Source organism: Cebus imitator, unplaced genomic scaffold (genome assembly GCF_001604975.1).
Source record: "Cebus imitator isolate Cc_AM_T3 unplaced genomic scaffold, Cebus_imitator-1.0 Scaffold72, whole genome shotgun sequence".
Classification (NCBI taxonomy): domain Eukaryota; kingdom Metazoa; phylum Chordata; class Mammalia; order Primates; family Cebidae; genus Cebus; species Cebus imitator.
The window spans coordinates 6,670,402-6,683,752 of record NW_016107387.1 but is presented as its reverse complement, the minus strand read 5'-3'; the positions used below and the strand labels follow the sequence as shown (position 1 = coordinate 6,683,752).

The 13,351-nt window shown below is 53.9% G+C and overlaps 3 protein-coding genes across 13 annotated transcripts in view; all 3 read left to right on the top strand.

Moving 5' to 3' along the window:
* LOC108306569 (TNF superfamily member 12) overlaps positions 1–1,823 on the top strand; it is a 9,475-nt gene extending 7,652 nt beyond the window's left edge. The window contains exons 6-7 of one of the 2 annotated variants that reach the window (XM_017531611.2): positions 716–840; positions 1,036–1,823. In XM_017531611.2, coding sequence (XP_017387100.1) covers positions 716–840; positions 1,036–1,287 — 377 coding nt within the window. In that variant the 3' untranslated portion in view covers positions 1,288–1,823. The remainder of the gene's footprint in view (positions 1–715; positions 841–1,035) is intronic. The other variant, XM_017531610.2, reaches the window with a different exon arrangement.
* A 110-nt stretch (positions 1,824–1,933) lies between these two features.
* On the top strand, positions 1,934–5,551 carry TNFSF13 (TNF superfamily member 13). Of its 9 annotated transcripts, none has more exons than XM_037739652.1 (8): positions 1,934–2,142; positions 3,006–3,235; positions 3,561–3,639; positions 3,783–3,830; positions 3,975–4,093; positions 4,297–4,435; positions 4,665–4,758; positions 5,305–5,544. In XM_037739652.1, the coding sequence occupies exons 2-8, from the start codon at positions 3,029–3,031 to the stop codon at positions 5,501–5,503; spliced, it is 885 nt and encodes a 294-aa protein (XP_037595580.1). In that variant the 5' UTR covers positions 1,934–2,142; positions 3,006–3,028; the 3' UTR covers positions 5,504–5,544. The 9 variants fall into 9 exon arrangements, with proteins under 9 accessions (XP_037595580.1, XP_017387096.1, XP_037595582.1 ...); XM_037739653.1 differs by lacking the exon at positions 1,934–2,142 and adding an exon at positions 2,295–2,313; XM_017531607.2 differs by lacking the exon at positions 1,934–2,142 and having other exon boundaries at positions 2,225–3,235; positions 4,940–5,544.
* Positions 5,552–5,771: 220 nt separating this feature from the next.
* Positions 5,772–13,351, top strand: part of SENP3 (SUMO specific peptidase 3) — an 11,101-nt gene continuing 3,521 nt past the window's right edge. Inside the window, exons 1-7 of one of the 2 annotated variants that reach the window (XM_017531601.1) lie at positions 5,772–6,148; positions 6,935–7,660; positions 8,788–9,027; positions 9,125–9,236; positions 9,609–9,756; positions 9,886–9,933; positions 11,063–11,140. In XM_017531601.1, the coding sequence (XP_017387090.1) occupies positions 6,946–7,660; positions 8,788–9,027; positions 9,125–9,236; positions 9,609–9,756; positions 9,886–9,933; positions 11,063–11,140 (1,341 nt within the window). In that variant the 5' untranslated portion in view covers positions 5,772–6,148; positions 6,935–6,945. Of the gene's footprint in view, positions 6,149–6,229; positions 6,255–6,934; positions 7,661–8,787; positions 9,028–9,124; positions 9,237–9,608; positions 9,757–9,885; positions 9,934–11,062; positions 11,141–13,351 lie in introns of those variants that run through there. The other variant, XM_037739651.1, reaches the window with a different exon arrangement.

Here is a 13,351-nt window from a genome sequence, read left to right as displayed (position 1 = left end):
TAGTAGAGACGGGGTTTCACCATGTTGACCAGGATGGTCTCGATCTCTTGACCTCGTGATCCACCCGCCTCGGCCTCCCACAGTGCTGGGATTACAGGCTTGAGCCACCGCGCCCGGCCCAGGCTGGTCTCTAACTGCTGACCTCAAGCAATCCACCCACCTCAGCCTCTCAAAATGCTGGGATTACAGGCATGAGCCACTGCACCTGGCCGAGCATGATATTTCCGAGGTGCATCTGTGCCATAGCATGTATCAGTACTTCACTTTTTCTATGGCCAAATAATAACCGTTATATGGATAGACATTTTGTTTATCCACTCATCAGTTGATGGACATTTGGGTGTCATTTTATTATTTTTAATTGTAATAATTCAATAATGCATGTTTACATCCTCAACATAAAAGCAGCAAACAATATAGATATCCATGAAGTAAAACGTTAAAGCCCCCCACACTTCTCCTTCAGTTCTTCTCTCCAGAAGTGACTGCAGGGGACAATCTGTCCTGAATGTCTCTGGCAATATATGTTAGATTTTTCATATCACTTCCTATTCAACCATGGGCGCCACAGGGCATGGCTCCTCCCTTGGCTGGGGTGATCTATGTGCCTTCTGGGTAAAGTGGGCCCGAGTGTTCATCTGCTCAATGGATCCCTGGGGAGCGTGGGAGAGTCCTGTAGAGGGATGTTTCCTTATTTCTGAGCATCCGTGTTCAGGTGTGGACGGGACAGTGAGTGGCTGGGAGGAAGCCAGAATCAACAGCTCCAGCCCTTTGCGCTACGACCGCCAGATCGGGGAGTTTATAGTCACCCGGGCTGGGCTCTACTACCTGTACTGTCAGGTAAGCCACACCTGGCTGCAGGGGTAACGCAGTAAGGGAGGGGCGAAGGGTTTGCCAGGAGAGTGGGGAACAAGCTTCAAGGCTGGGAGGGTGAGTTGGGGTTTGGGTGGGATGGGATGCCTGAGTCGCTGAGGAAATTGGAAACTGAGGCGAGGGCAGGCAGAGGCCTGGACTCGGCCTGCGGTCCCCACCCAGGTGCACTTTGATGAGGGGAAGGCTGTCTACCTGAAGCTGGACTTGCTGGTGGATGACGTGCTGGCCCTGCGCTGCCTGGAGGAGTTCTCGGCCACGGTGGCGAGTTCCCTCGAGTCCCAGCTCCGCCTCTGCCAGGTGTCTGGGCTGTTGCCCCTGCGGCCAGGGTCCTCCCTGCGCATCCGCACCCTCCCCTGGGCCCATCTCAAGGCTGCCCCCTTCCTCACCTACTTCGGACTCTTCCAGGTTCACTGAGGGGCCCTGGTCTCCCTGCAGTCATCCCAGGCTGCAGACTCCCCTTGGCAGCTCTCTGGGCACCCCAGTCCCGTCCTCCCCACCCTCAGCTGCTCTTTGATCCAGACCTGCCCCTCCCTCTAGAGGCTGCCAGAGCCTGTTCACTTGTTTTCCATCCCACATAAATACAGTATCCCACTCTTACCTTACAACGCCCCCCACCACCCACTCTCCACCTCACTAGCTCCCAAATCCCTGACCTTTGAGGCCCCCAATGATTTCTTGACTCCCCACTGGCCACAGACCCCCCAAGGCGTCGTGTTCACTGTGTTCTGTGGGCAAAGACGGGTCCAGAAGACCCCACTTCAGGCACTAAGAGGGGCTGGACCTGGTGGCAGGAAGCCAAAGAGACTGGGCCTCGGCCAGGAGTTCCCAAATTCGAGGGGCGAGAGACAAGTTCCTCCCTTGAGAATTCCCTGTGGATTTTTAAAACAGATATTATTTTTATTATTATTGTGACAAAATGTTGATAAATGGATACTTAAGTAGAATAAGTCATAGTCTCTCTCTTTATTGGGGCTCAGGGGACACTCCCAGGTAGCTGGGGGCCATGGGAAGGGGGGAATTGCGGAGTGGCACAGCTGGAATGCCAGGGTGATGTTCAGGTTTGGGCACAGGGACCTCCATGCCTCCAAACCCCAGGAGGGAACAGGAGGTAGAAAGGCACACTGCCCAGGAAAAAAATCAATCCCCCGTCCAGGGTTCAGGAGAAGCGGCCTCTTTCCCTGGGAGGCAGACTTCCTCCTTCAGGGGAATCCCTCCCTGACTGGGAGGAGCAGGGGCCCTTCCTCTTGGTGGCTTCGGGACATTCAGCAGGTGCTGGCACAGGCCCTGGCTGGGAGGTGGGGCGGGCAGGAGCCAGCCCGGAGGGGGGCTCAGAGTCAGCAGGCACATGGGAGGGAAGCCCGGACCCTGTGTGCTGGGTAGGAATCCTGCATCGGCCGGGGTCTTGGGGCTGCTGCTTTGTCTCTTCGTCCAGAGCCTTATGTAAGAGCTTTTCTCGGGAAACAGGAAGTCCTGCTTGCCAAGTTCAGCACAGGGAGTAGTGCAGGCCTTATTCCAACACACCCGGCCCAGCCTTAACCCCAGAACTCAGCCAGTTTCTTGCTTCCGTGCCCCTGGTTCTCCTCCCCACTGAGCTCACCCCTCCTTTCCCGCTTTCAGTCACCCCTAGTAAACTGCCCCAACAATCTCTCCTGTGCCTGAGCCGGAGGGTCTTCCACCCTCACCACCACCCTGAACACTGCCCAGCTTGGCCCCCCATCCTGCTCCTGGCACCATGCCCTCTAGCCAGACAACCTTCCCTCCCCCAACCCTAGGGCCGCCCCAGGGTTCCTGCGCACTGGCCGCTCCTCCTGGGTGTCACTGGCAGCCCTGTCCTTCCTAGAGGGACTGGAACCTAATTCTCCTGAGGCTGAGGGAGGGTGGAGGGTCTCAAGGCAATACTGGCCCCACGACAGAGTGCCAGGAGCACTGACAGTACCCTTAGCTTGCTTTCCTCCTCCCTCCTTTTTATTCTCAAGTTCCTTTTTATTTCTCCTTGCGTAACAACCTTCTTCCCTTCTGTACCACTGCCCGTACCCCTACCCGCCCTGCCACCTCCTTGCTACCCCACTCTTGAAGCCACAGCTGTTGGCAGGGTCCCCAGCTCATGTCAGCCTCATCTCCTTTCTTGCTAGCCCCCAAAGGGCCTCCAGGCAACATGGGGGGCCCGGTCAGAGAGCCGGCACTCTCAGTTGCCCTCTGGTTGAGTTGGGGGGCAGCTCTGGGGGCTGTGGCTTGTGCCATGGCTCTGCTGACCCAACAAACAGAGCTGCAAAGCCTAAGGAGAGAGCTGAGCCAGCTGCAGAGGACAGGAGGGCCCTCCCAGAAGAGGGAAGGGTATCCCCGGCAAAGTCTCCCGGAGCAGGTGAGTGAGGGGAGGAGGGTGTCCGGGAGAGATGGATGGTTAGCATGTGGGGTCCCTGGGCCTCCTGGTCTGCAAAGTTTCAAGGGGGTGCAAGAGAGGGTCTCCAGTTTGGAAGTCAGGGGTGCGGCCATTTCAGGAAAGGAAACTGTTAAAGGTGAATGCTTCTCAAACCTAACAAATCCTGGAGGGCAGCCAGCACCAACACTCAGGTTGCTGGGAAAAAGTGCATGAGAGATTTGAGGCATTTCGGGGGCAGGGGAAGGCTGGGAAGGAAGGCTGGGACCTTTGCATCTTAATCTAACCCTGACCCTCTTTCCATGAGCAGAGCTCCGATGCCCTCGAAGCCTGGGAGAATGGGAAGAGATCCCGGAAAAGGAGAGCAGTGCTCACCCAAAAACATAAGAGTGAGGCTTCCAGGGTGCAGCAGGGGTGGGAGGTGATCAAGCAGCAGGGGGATTGTAAGCCCGAGTCAGGGTGAGGGTGGAGGCGACCAATAGCACAACGGGGGAAGGTGGACACAGCTGAAATTCCCTCCTTCTCTCCTCAGAGCCGCGCTCCATCCTGCACCTGGTTCCCATTAACGTCACCTCCAAGGGTGAGCACTATCTTAAATAATGGCTTTGGGGAGGGGCAATGACCAGGAACTCTGGGGCTGGCACTTGGGCTCAAGCGATTCTTATAAGTGGAAGGGAAAGCATCTGAGAGTGCCAAGAAATCCTGACCAACATGCTATGTCCAGATGACTCCGATGTGACAGAGGTGATGTGGCAACCGGCTCTAAGGCGTGGGAGAGGCCTACAGGCCCAAGGATATGGTGTCCGGATCCGGGATGCTGGAGTTTATCTGCTGTATAGCCAGGTAACCCCAACCACACTGAGCTTCAGAAGGGAGGCTCTTCGCTGTTCTTCCAGAGCCTCTTTGGCCAGCTCCCAAGGGTTCGTGACCCCTCTATTCATATCAAACCTAGCAGACCCTTCTTTCTTCCATGGTTAGCGCTCCTGAGGCCTCTGAGAACTGAGCCAGGCTATCCTGTTATCTTCAACATCTCCCTTCCCTGCCAGGTCCTGTTTCAAGATGTGACTTTCACTATGGGTCAGGTGATATCTCGAGAAGGCCAAGGAAGGCAGGAGACTCTATTCCGATGTGTAAGAAGTATGCCCTCTCACCCAGACTGGGCCTACAACAGCTGCTACAGCGCAGGTGAGAGCTGGGCAGGCAGTGGCGAGCAGGCCATCTCTGACCCCGGGATAGCAGTGCAGGGAGCTGCTGCTAGGAGGTTGGAAGCCTAAATAGAGGCGGGTCTGAGGAGTGAAGTGCAGAAGGCCTGGGTCCTTCCAGGAGGCAGAGGAAAGGTGGAGCTGATGGCAGGGGGAAACTGGCATCTGGATGGCTGTATGTCACTGCGAATCTACCTTCTCCCTTTTCTCAGGTGTCTTCCATTTACACCAAGGGGATATTCTGAGTGTCATAATTCCCCGGGCAAGGGCGAAACTTAACCTCTCTCCACATGGAACCTTCCTGGGGTTTGTGAAACTGTGATTGTGTTATAAAAAGTGGCTCTCAGCTTGGAAGACCAGGGTGGGTACATATTGGAGGCAGCCAAGAGCTGAGTATATAAAGGAGAGGGAATGTGAGGGAACAGAGGCTTCTTCCTGGGTTTGGCTCCCCGTTCCTCACTTTTCCCTTTTCATTCCCACCCCTTAGACTTTGATTTTATGGATATCTTGCTTCTGTCCCCCATGGAGCTCCGAATTCTTGCGTGTGTGTAGGTGAGGGGCGGGGGACGGGCGCCAGGCATTGTCCAGACCTGCTCGGAGCCCACTGGAAGCATCCAGAACAGCACCACCATCTAGCGGCCGCTCGAGGGAAGCACCCGCCTGTTGGCTCAAGTCCACGAAGCCGCCCTCTTGCTAGGGAAAACCCCTGGTTTTCCATGCCACACCTCTCTCCAGGTGCCCTCTGCTTCCTCACCCCATAAGAAGTCTTATCCTACGTCCTTCTCTCTGTCTATCGGGCCCCAGTTTCCATCACTATCTCCAGAAATGTATCTATTATGCGCCCGTCTACAGGGCGTGCCCGACGACGACGGTGCCTTCGCAGTCACATTACTCTTCGGGTCCCAAGTTAAGGCTTTCATGCGCTCCACTGCCCCGGCGTGGCAGGCCACTCCAAGTCCCTCCGGACTGGAACTGGTTTCGGGGGGAGCCTTGGATGAATCGTACGCCCTGGTGTAGGTGTTGCCTTACTCCTCTGAGTTCTTCTTTCTGATCAAGCCCTGCTTAAAGTTAAATAAAAAAGAATGAATGACACCCCGGCTCCATTTCCCCCACTGTCTTGCCTCAGCCCGGTCCTCGTACGGGGATAGAGGCGCGCTCCCTACCGGACTAAGATACTAGCGGCACGGTTAGGCTCAAGCCCGGAAGCGCAAAAGGGAAACCCACGCGCGGCCGGGCGGCGGATGTGCGCAAGCGCAGCCCTGCAAAGCGCTCTGGGCGGGCCCGTTCCTTGGCGCCGGCGTCCTCGGGTAGGCGGGGCTGGGCGCGTGGTGGCCGCGCCGGCGCTGTTCGCCGGGCGTGACGTAGTAATCGTGCGCGGCCGCTGCCGGTGGGCCCGGGGCTCGCGGGAGGGGAAGAAGGAGGAGAAGGGGGAGGAGTGGCGCCGGCGGCGGCGGCGGCGGCGGCGGGGGTGGAAGTGGAAGCTGAAGCTGAAGCTGAAGCAGAGCCAGAGGCGGCGCGGTGGGGTGCTCGGCGGCGCGGCACGCGGCCCAGAAGCGTTGGAATCTTGAATTAAGACGGCTGCGCTTAAAGACAGCAGGAGTGGCGGGGCCGCCGCCGTCGCCGGAGAGATGAGCCGGGAAGCCTGAGGCCGGAGACGCCCGCCCTCGGGCCCGTCCGCCCGGCTTCCCCGCTCCCGGTGAGGATGCCCCCTCCCCTCCCCCCAGCCATGCCGTGGCCTCTCCCATTCGTGAGCCTCGCTCCCACCGAACTGGGCCCAGAGGCCCGCGAAGGGGCTTCTTAAGGCCCGTGTGCGCAGAGCCATCCAAGCTCGTGGGACCAGACTAGTGCCAGGATGCGTTCTGGTTCCCGAGGATGAAGTAGGAGGGGGCTGGGCCTGCCTGGCTCGTGCTCCCCGTTCTGTCCCAGCGCCTTGACTGGGCTCTCTTTAAGTTTCCTTCAAAGTCCTTCCCTGTTCATCAGCCTCTATCCCCCTGAACCATAGCCTTGGCATCCGCCTGCCCATGACCCCCGTTCATCCAAGGTGTTAGAGAACTGTCTCCCACTCCAGCCCACAGTTTCCCCGTGCAAGTTGTATTTTCTTCGGGTACCACCGTATCATGTCCCTGAGGAAAGAAATCGCCCTTATTGGGCCCTCAAAGGACAGCCCTGATGGTATTAAAGTAACAAAGTAGAACTTGGCAGTGCTATTGGGTTTAGCCTGGGGATCTTAGAAGTAAGATTTCTGAGGCCTGCTGCTTAGCCATTTGCCCTTGTTTCTAGACAGGGGAGAGATGATGACACAGACCCTAAAGTGCCCCTTGTAGACTATGTTAACTGGGAAGATCTGAGTTAGGAGTTTTGCGGGGTTTTTTTTCCTTTTCTTTATTTGCATCTAAATCCAGAGGAGGCATGCCCAGGAAGAGAAGCAGGATCTGTGGGGCGACGATGCTTAGATTCTGATACCCTGATCTTTGTTTTTCAGGGTACTGGAAGATGAAAGAGACTATACAAGGGACCGGGTCCTGGGGGCCTGAGCCTCCTGGACCCGGCATACCCGCAGCTTATTCAAGTCCCAGGCGGGAGCGTCTTCGTTGGCCCCCACCTCCCAAACCCCGACTCAAGTCAGGTGGAGGGTTTGGGCCAGATCCTGGGTCAGGCACCACAGTGCCAGCCAGACGCCTCCCTGTCCCCCGACCCTCTTTTGATGCCTCAGCAAGTGAAGAGGAGGAGGAAGAGGAGGAGGAGGAGGATGAAGATGAAGAGGAGGAAGTGGCAGCCTGGAGGCTGCCGCCCAGATGGGGTCAGCTGGGAACCTCCCAGCGGCCCCGCCCTCCCCGCCCCACTCATAGAAAAACCTGCTCACAGCGCCGCCGTCGAGCCATGAGAGCCTTCCGGATGCTGCTTTACTCAAAAAGCACCTCGCTGACATTCCACTGGAAGCTTTGGGGGCGACACCGGGGCCGGCGGCGGGGCCTCGCACACCCCAAGAACCATCTTTCACCCCAGGAAGGGGGTGCGACGCCACAGGTGCCATCTCCCTGTTGTCGTTTTGACTCTCCTCGGGGTCCACCTCCACCCCGGCTGGGTCTGCTAGGTGCTCTCATGGCTGAGGATGGGGTGAGAGGGTCTCCACCAGTGCCCTCTGGGCCCTCCATGGAGGAAGATGGACTCAGGTGGACTCCAAAGTCTCCTCTGGACCCTGACTCGGGTAAGGTGGGAAAGGGGCAGGGGATGGGGTTAGGGAGGGATAAGAGCCTGGAGTACCAGGAGCCAGTTGCTGGGGTGAGAGCTGGGCTGAAGGAAAGTAGGATGATGGGGTGACGGCTTCAGAAGAGCTGCAAAATGTTTTCATTAAGCCTCACTGTGAGCAGAAAGTAAGCCTGGGAGTAAGCCTGTTTTCCAGTCAGAGCTAGGAAACAGAATCCTTAAGTAGTTATCCTGTGGTCTTGTGTGCGGATGAGAAAGGGAGCTATGGTGTAGAAAAATCCGCCCACTCGGCTGGATGCGGTGGCTCACGCCTGTAATCCTAGCACCTTGGGAGGCCAAGGCAGGCAGATCATGAGGTCAAGAGATGGAGACCATCCTGGCCAACATGGTGAAACCCCGTCTCTACTAAAAATACAAAAATTAGCTGGGCAAGGTGGCATGCGCCTGTAGTCCCAGCTACTCGAGAGGCTGAGGCAGGAGAATTCCTTGAACCCGGGAGGCAGAGGTTGCAGTGAGCCAAGATTGTGCCATTGCACTCCGGCCTGGCGACCGAACAAGACTCTTGTCTCAAAAAAAATAAAAGAAAAAAATTCCTGTCCACTCAACATGCCTCTGGCCTCTCAGTATAAGAACCCCTGTGTGTACATCTCCAGAGGGTACTATTCCCATTCTGGTGCGATGGGATCTCTCCCAGTAGTGGAGTACATCATCTTACAGTTGTGAAAGAATGTTTCCCTTTTGGAGAACTCCAGCCAAACAATTTCAGGCTCTCTACATCTGTATTAGATATTCGAGTATTCACTGAGCCTTTACAACATGCTGGGTACTATGCTAGGTGTTTGGCATATAGTGGTGACAGATACCCTGAAGTTTACTTTTCTAAATGGTAATCCTTTTGCTTTCTTCCTGTGAGTAGGAACTGTCTCTCTGTCCCTGTAGAACCTCTTGGACACGTCTGTCTCATGCCTCATGGGGTCCTGTTTCTTGCAGTGGGATTGACGTTGGTAGATTCTGCTTCAGTGTATCTTCCTGGCGGTCTTACTGGAATGCATGAGTTAACTCTGTCATCCCACTGTCCTTTCACTCGGGCCACTCTCTCATCCCCATTCCACTTCCCCTGTCCTATAGGCCTCCTTTCATGTACTCTGCCCAACGGTTTTGGGGGACCATCTGGGCCAGAAGGGGAACGAAGCTTGGCACCCCCTGATGCCAGCATCCTCATCAGCAATGTGTGCAGCATCGGGGACCATGTGGCCCAGGAGCTTTTTCAGGGCTCAGATTTGGGCATGGCAGAAGAGGCAGAGAGGCCTGGGGAGAAAGCCGGCCAGCACAGCCCCCTGCGAGAGGAGCATGTGACCTGCGTACAGAGTAAGGAGCCCTTGAACTAGCTAGTTTCTCTCCCTCCACTGACTCCCAGAGTCGAGTCTGGAGGCCTCACCCCGCTCCTCTCTCTCTTTCTGCTCAGGCATCTTGGACGAATTCCTTCAAACTTATGGCAGCCTCATACCCCTCAGCACTGATGAGGTGGTGGAGAAATTGGAGGACATTTTCCAGCAGGAGTTTTCCACGCCTTCCAGGTGAGGCTTGCAAGCCCTCCTACAAAGGCGGGCCAGGGCCTGGGGGATGTGGAGAGAATGCTGTTGCCTTTTTTCCCATAGTGCTGTACTTGGGGAGGAGAAAGCTAGAGCTGAAAGGGAGGACTCTGCAGGCAAGGTGCCAAGTCCTTGTAAACTGACTGGGAGAGTCTTTACCTGGGACCCTGAAATGTTATACTTGAGTAGTCACGTTTATCTTTCTGGGGAGTGGGCCTTTAAGCAGGTCCTCAGAAGGATCCATCATGACCCCCAAAAAAGGGGGTCAGTTACAGTTTTTATTCTAGGGAGTAGTAGGTATTTCTGTGTGTCCCAGCTGTGTCATCTCTTGTGTGACTCCACCCTTGGCCTACTCAGGAAGGGCCTAGTGTTGCAGCTGATCCAATCATACCAGCGGATGCCAGGCAATGCCATGGTGAGGGGCTTCCGAGTGGCCTATAAGCGGCATGTGCTGACCATGGATGACTTGGGGACCTTGTATGGACAGAACTGGCTCAATGACCAGGTGAGAAGGGGTGGAGAAACAGGCCTGAGTGGGGATTCAGGGAGCAGGGTGTCGGGGGCCCTCTGCATGGGGGAGCCCTGTGCCCACGCCACACCCTCCATGGCAAGTTGCCACCCATCTTCTCCCCAGGTGATGAACATGTATGGAGACCTGGTCATGGACACAGTCCCTGAAAAGGTAGGCCCACCCAGATAGGTCCACACCCAGAAGAACTTCTGCAGCTTTAAGCAGCTTTTTAAGCCCTTTTTATCTCTTCCATTTTATATAAAGAGGGTCTCTGTCTCAGGGAGAGAGGTGGTAGGTAGTAGTGTATTAATTTCAAATCTGTAATCTTGGCCCTGGATTTAACAGTTGTTTTCCTTTCTGCCAGTAGTCAGTGTTTTTCCCTATGGCCAGCCCAAAGAATTGGGATGGGATCCTATTACAAGCTTAAAAAAAAAAAAAGGCTGCTGGGTGCAGTGGCTCACGCCTGTAATCCCAGCGCTTTGGGAGGCCGAGGTGGGAGATCACCTGAGGTCGGGAGTTTGAGACCTGTCTGATTTAACATGGAGAAACCCCGTCTCTACTAAAAATACAAAATTAGCTGGGCTTGGTGGTGCATGCCTGTAACCCCAGCCACTGGGGAAGCCGAGGCAGGAGAATCGCTTGAACTGAGGAGGCGGAGGTTTTGGTGAACTTAGATTGCACCATTGCATTCCAGCCTGGGCAACAAGAGCGAAACTCCATCTCAAAAAAAAAATAGACAAACAACTTTGCTGGGCATGGTGGGTCATGCCTATAATCCCAGCACTTTGGGAAGCTGAGGCTGGTGGATCACCTGAGGTCAGGAGTTCAAGACCAGCCTGGCCAACATGGTGAAACCACATCTCTACTAAAAATACAAAAAAATTAGCTGGGCATGGCGGCGGGTGCCTGTAGTCCCAGCTACTCAGGAGGCTGAAGCAGGAGAATTGCTTGAACCCTTGAGGTGGAGGTTGTAGTGAATTGAAATTGTGCCACTGCATTACAGCCTGGGTGACCAAGCAAGAACTTGTCTCAAAAAAAAAAAAAAAAGCCTGGCTTTTTGACTTATACCTATCATCTCAATGCTTTGGGAGGCTGAGGCAGGCAGACAGTTAGATTGCTTGAGACCAGGAGTTTGAGACCGATCTGGGCAACATAGTGAGATCCTGTCTTTACCAAAAAAAGAAAAAACTACCACAAAACAGAATTTGTTTTTACTGTCAGTGGACTGGGAGGGGGGAGACTTAGTGGGAGAGTCTGAAGTCTTTTAATCCCATTGAGCTTTTTTGTGTCATTGGCACAGGTGCATTTCTTCAATAGTTTCTTCTATGATAAGCTCCGTACCAAGGGTTATGATGGGGTGAAAAGGTGGACCAAAAACGTGAGTTTTGAATTCACATCTGCTTGTGTAACGCCTTGCCTCTAAAGAATGAGAGTCTTGTTTACTATGAGCCCTTTCCCTGACCCTGTTCATTCAGTCTTTCAAAGATTAAATGTCTCCTGTGTGTCTAGGCACTAAGGATACAGTATTAAATGAGAGAAACTTGCCCTAGTAGAGTGAGAATGAAGTTAAATTGCAGCTAGTGAGCAGTGCTGTTGGCAGATCAAAACAGAGTAATGTGAGGCCAGCCAAGGTGGCTCATGCCTATAATCCCAGCATTTTGGGGGGCCGAGGTAGGCGGATCACCTGAGGCCAGGAGTTCGAGACCAGCCTGGCCAACATGGAGAAATGCTGTCTCTACTAAAAATACAAAAATAGCCTGGCGTGGTGGCAAGTGTCATAACCCCAGCTGTCGGAAAGGCTGAGGCAGGAGAATCACTTGAACCCGGGGGGGCAGAGGTTGCGGTGAGCCGAGATTGCGCCATTGCACTCCAGCCTGGGCAACAAGAGCAAAATTCCGTCTCAGAAAAACAAAAACAAAACAGAGTAATGTGATAGTGTAGAAAGTGGGCACTTTAGATTGGGTGGTATGAGAAGGCCTCTCAAAGCTGAGACTTGAGATGAGCAGCCAGCCATGTGCACAGCTGGGAGAGGAGTGTTTAGGCAAAGGGAACAGCAAGTACCTGAGACCCAAAGTGAAAAACATGGTTGAGGAATAAAGGGCTTGTGTGGGTGACCTGTGTAGTTGAAGCAGAGTAAGCAAAGGGAGACCGATCCAAAATTTCTTCAGAGGCCAGGCGCAGTGGCTCATGCCTGTAATCCCAGCACTTTGGGAGGCCGAGGCAGACAGACCACGAGGTCGAGAGATTGAGACCATCCTGGCCAACATGGTGAAACCCTGTCTCTACTGAAAATACAAAAAATTAGCCTGGTGTGGTGGCGGGCACCTGTAGTCCCAGATACTTGAGAGTCTGAGGCAGGAGAATCACTTAAACCTGGGTGGCAGAGGTTGCAATGAGCCGAGATCGCACCACTGCACTTCAGCCTGGGTGACAGAGTGAGACTCCATCTCAGAGAGAGAAAGAGAGGGAGAGAGAGGTTTTATGTAGGATAATTTTTACAAGTAAAACCAGTAGGACTGCAGGTTCTGTGACACTGAGAGATACATATTTGGTCTCCTGACCAGGCTCCTGGCATTCAGCTCCTAAAATCCTTGGAATCTCCAGTGATGTGTGTTTTGTATGCTCATGAGTTGATTAATGGCTTAGCCCCTCTAGTTGGCTTCATTATTAGAGGGTTGGAACTTTTCAACCTTACCCCCACCAACTTCCTGGGAGGCAAAAGGGGTTAAAGGTTAAGGCAGTCACTGATGGTCACTGATTTAATCAGTCCGGCCTAGTAGTGAAACCTCTGTAAAAACCTGAAGGAGGAGTTTGGAGACATTCCAGATAACTGAAGGCATCGAGGCTCCCACAGGATGGCCTCCTGGCCTCTTTCTGGTACCTTGCCCTATGCATCTTTTCATCTGTACTCTTTGTACTAATTTTATAATAAACTGGCAAATGTGTTTCCATTAGTTATTTTTTTGTTTTGTTTTGTTTTCTTTTTTGAGACAGTTTCATTCTTTTTTGAGATAGAGTTTCACTCTTGTTCTCCAAGCTGGAGTGCAGTGGCGCAGTTTTGGCTCACTGCAACTTCTTCCTCCTGGGTTCAAGTGATTCTCCTGCCTCAGTCTCCCGAGTAGCTGGGATTACAGGCATGCGCCACCATGCCCAGCTAATTTTTGTATTTTTAGTAGAAGATGGGGTTTCACTACATTGGCCAGGCTGGTCTCAAACTCTTGACCTCAGGTGATCTATCCGCCTCGGCCTCCCAAAGTGCTGGGATTACAGGCATGAGCCACTGCGCCCGGCCTGTTTCCACGCATTCTATGAGCTGCTGTAGCAAATTAATCAAATTCAAGGAGGGGGTCATGGGAACACTGATTTTTTTTTTTCCTTTTTTGAGACAGAGTCTTGTCTGTCACCAGGCACTAGGCTGGAGTGCAGTGGCGCGATCTCGGCTCACTGCAACCTCTGCCTCCAGGGTTCAAGCAATTCTTCTGCCTCAGCCTTCTGAGTAGCTGGGACTACAGGCACATGCCACAACACCCAGCTAATTTTTGTATTTTTAGTAGAGACGGGGTTTCACCTTGTTGACCAGGATGGTCTC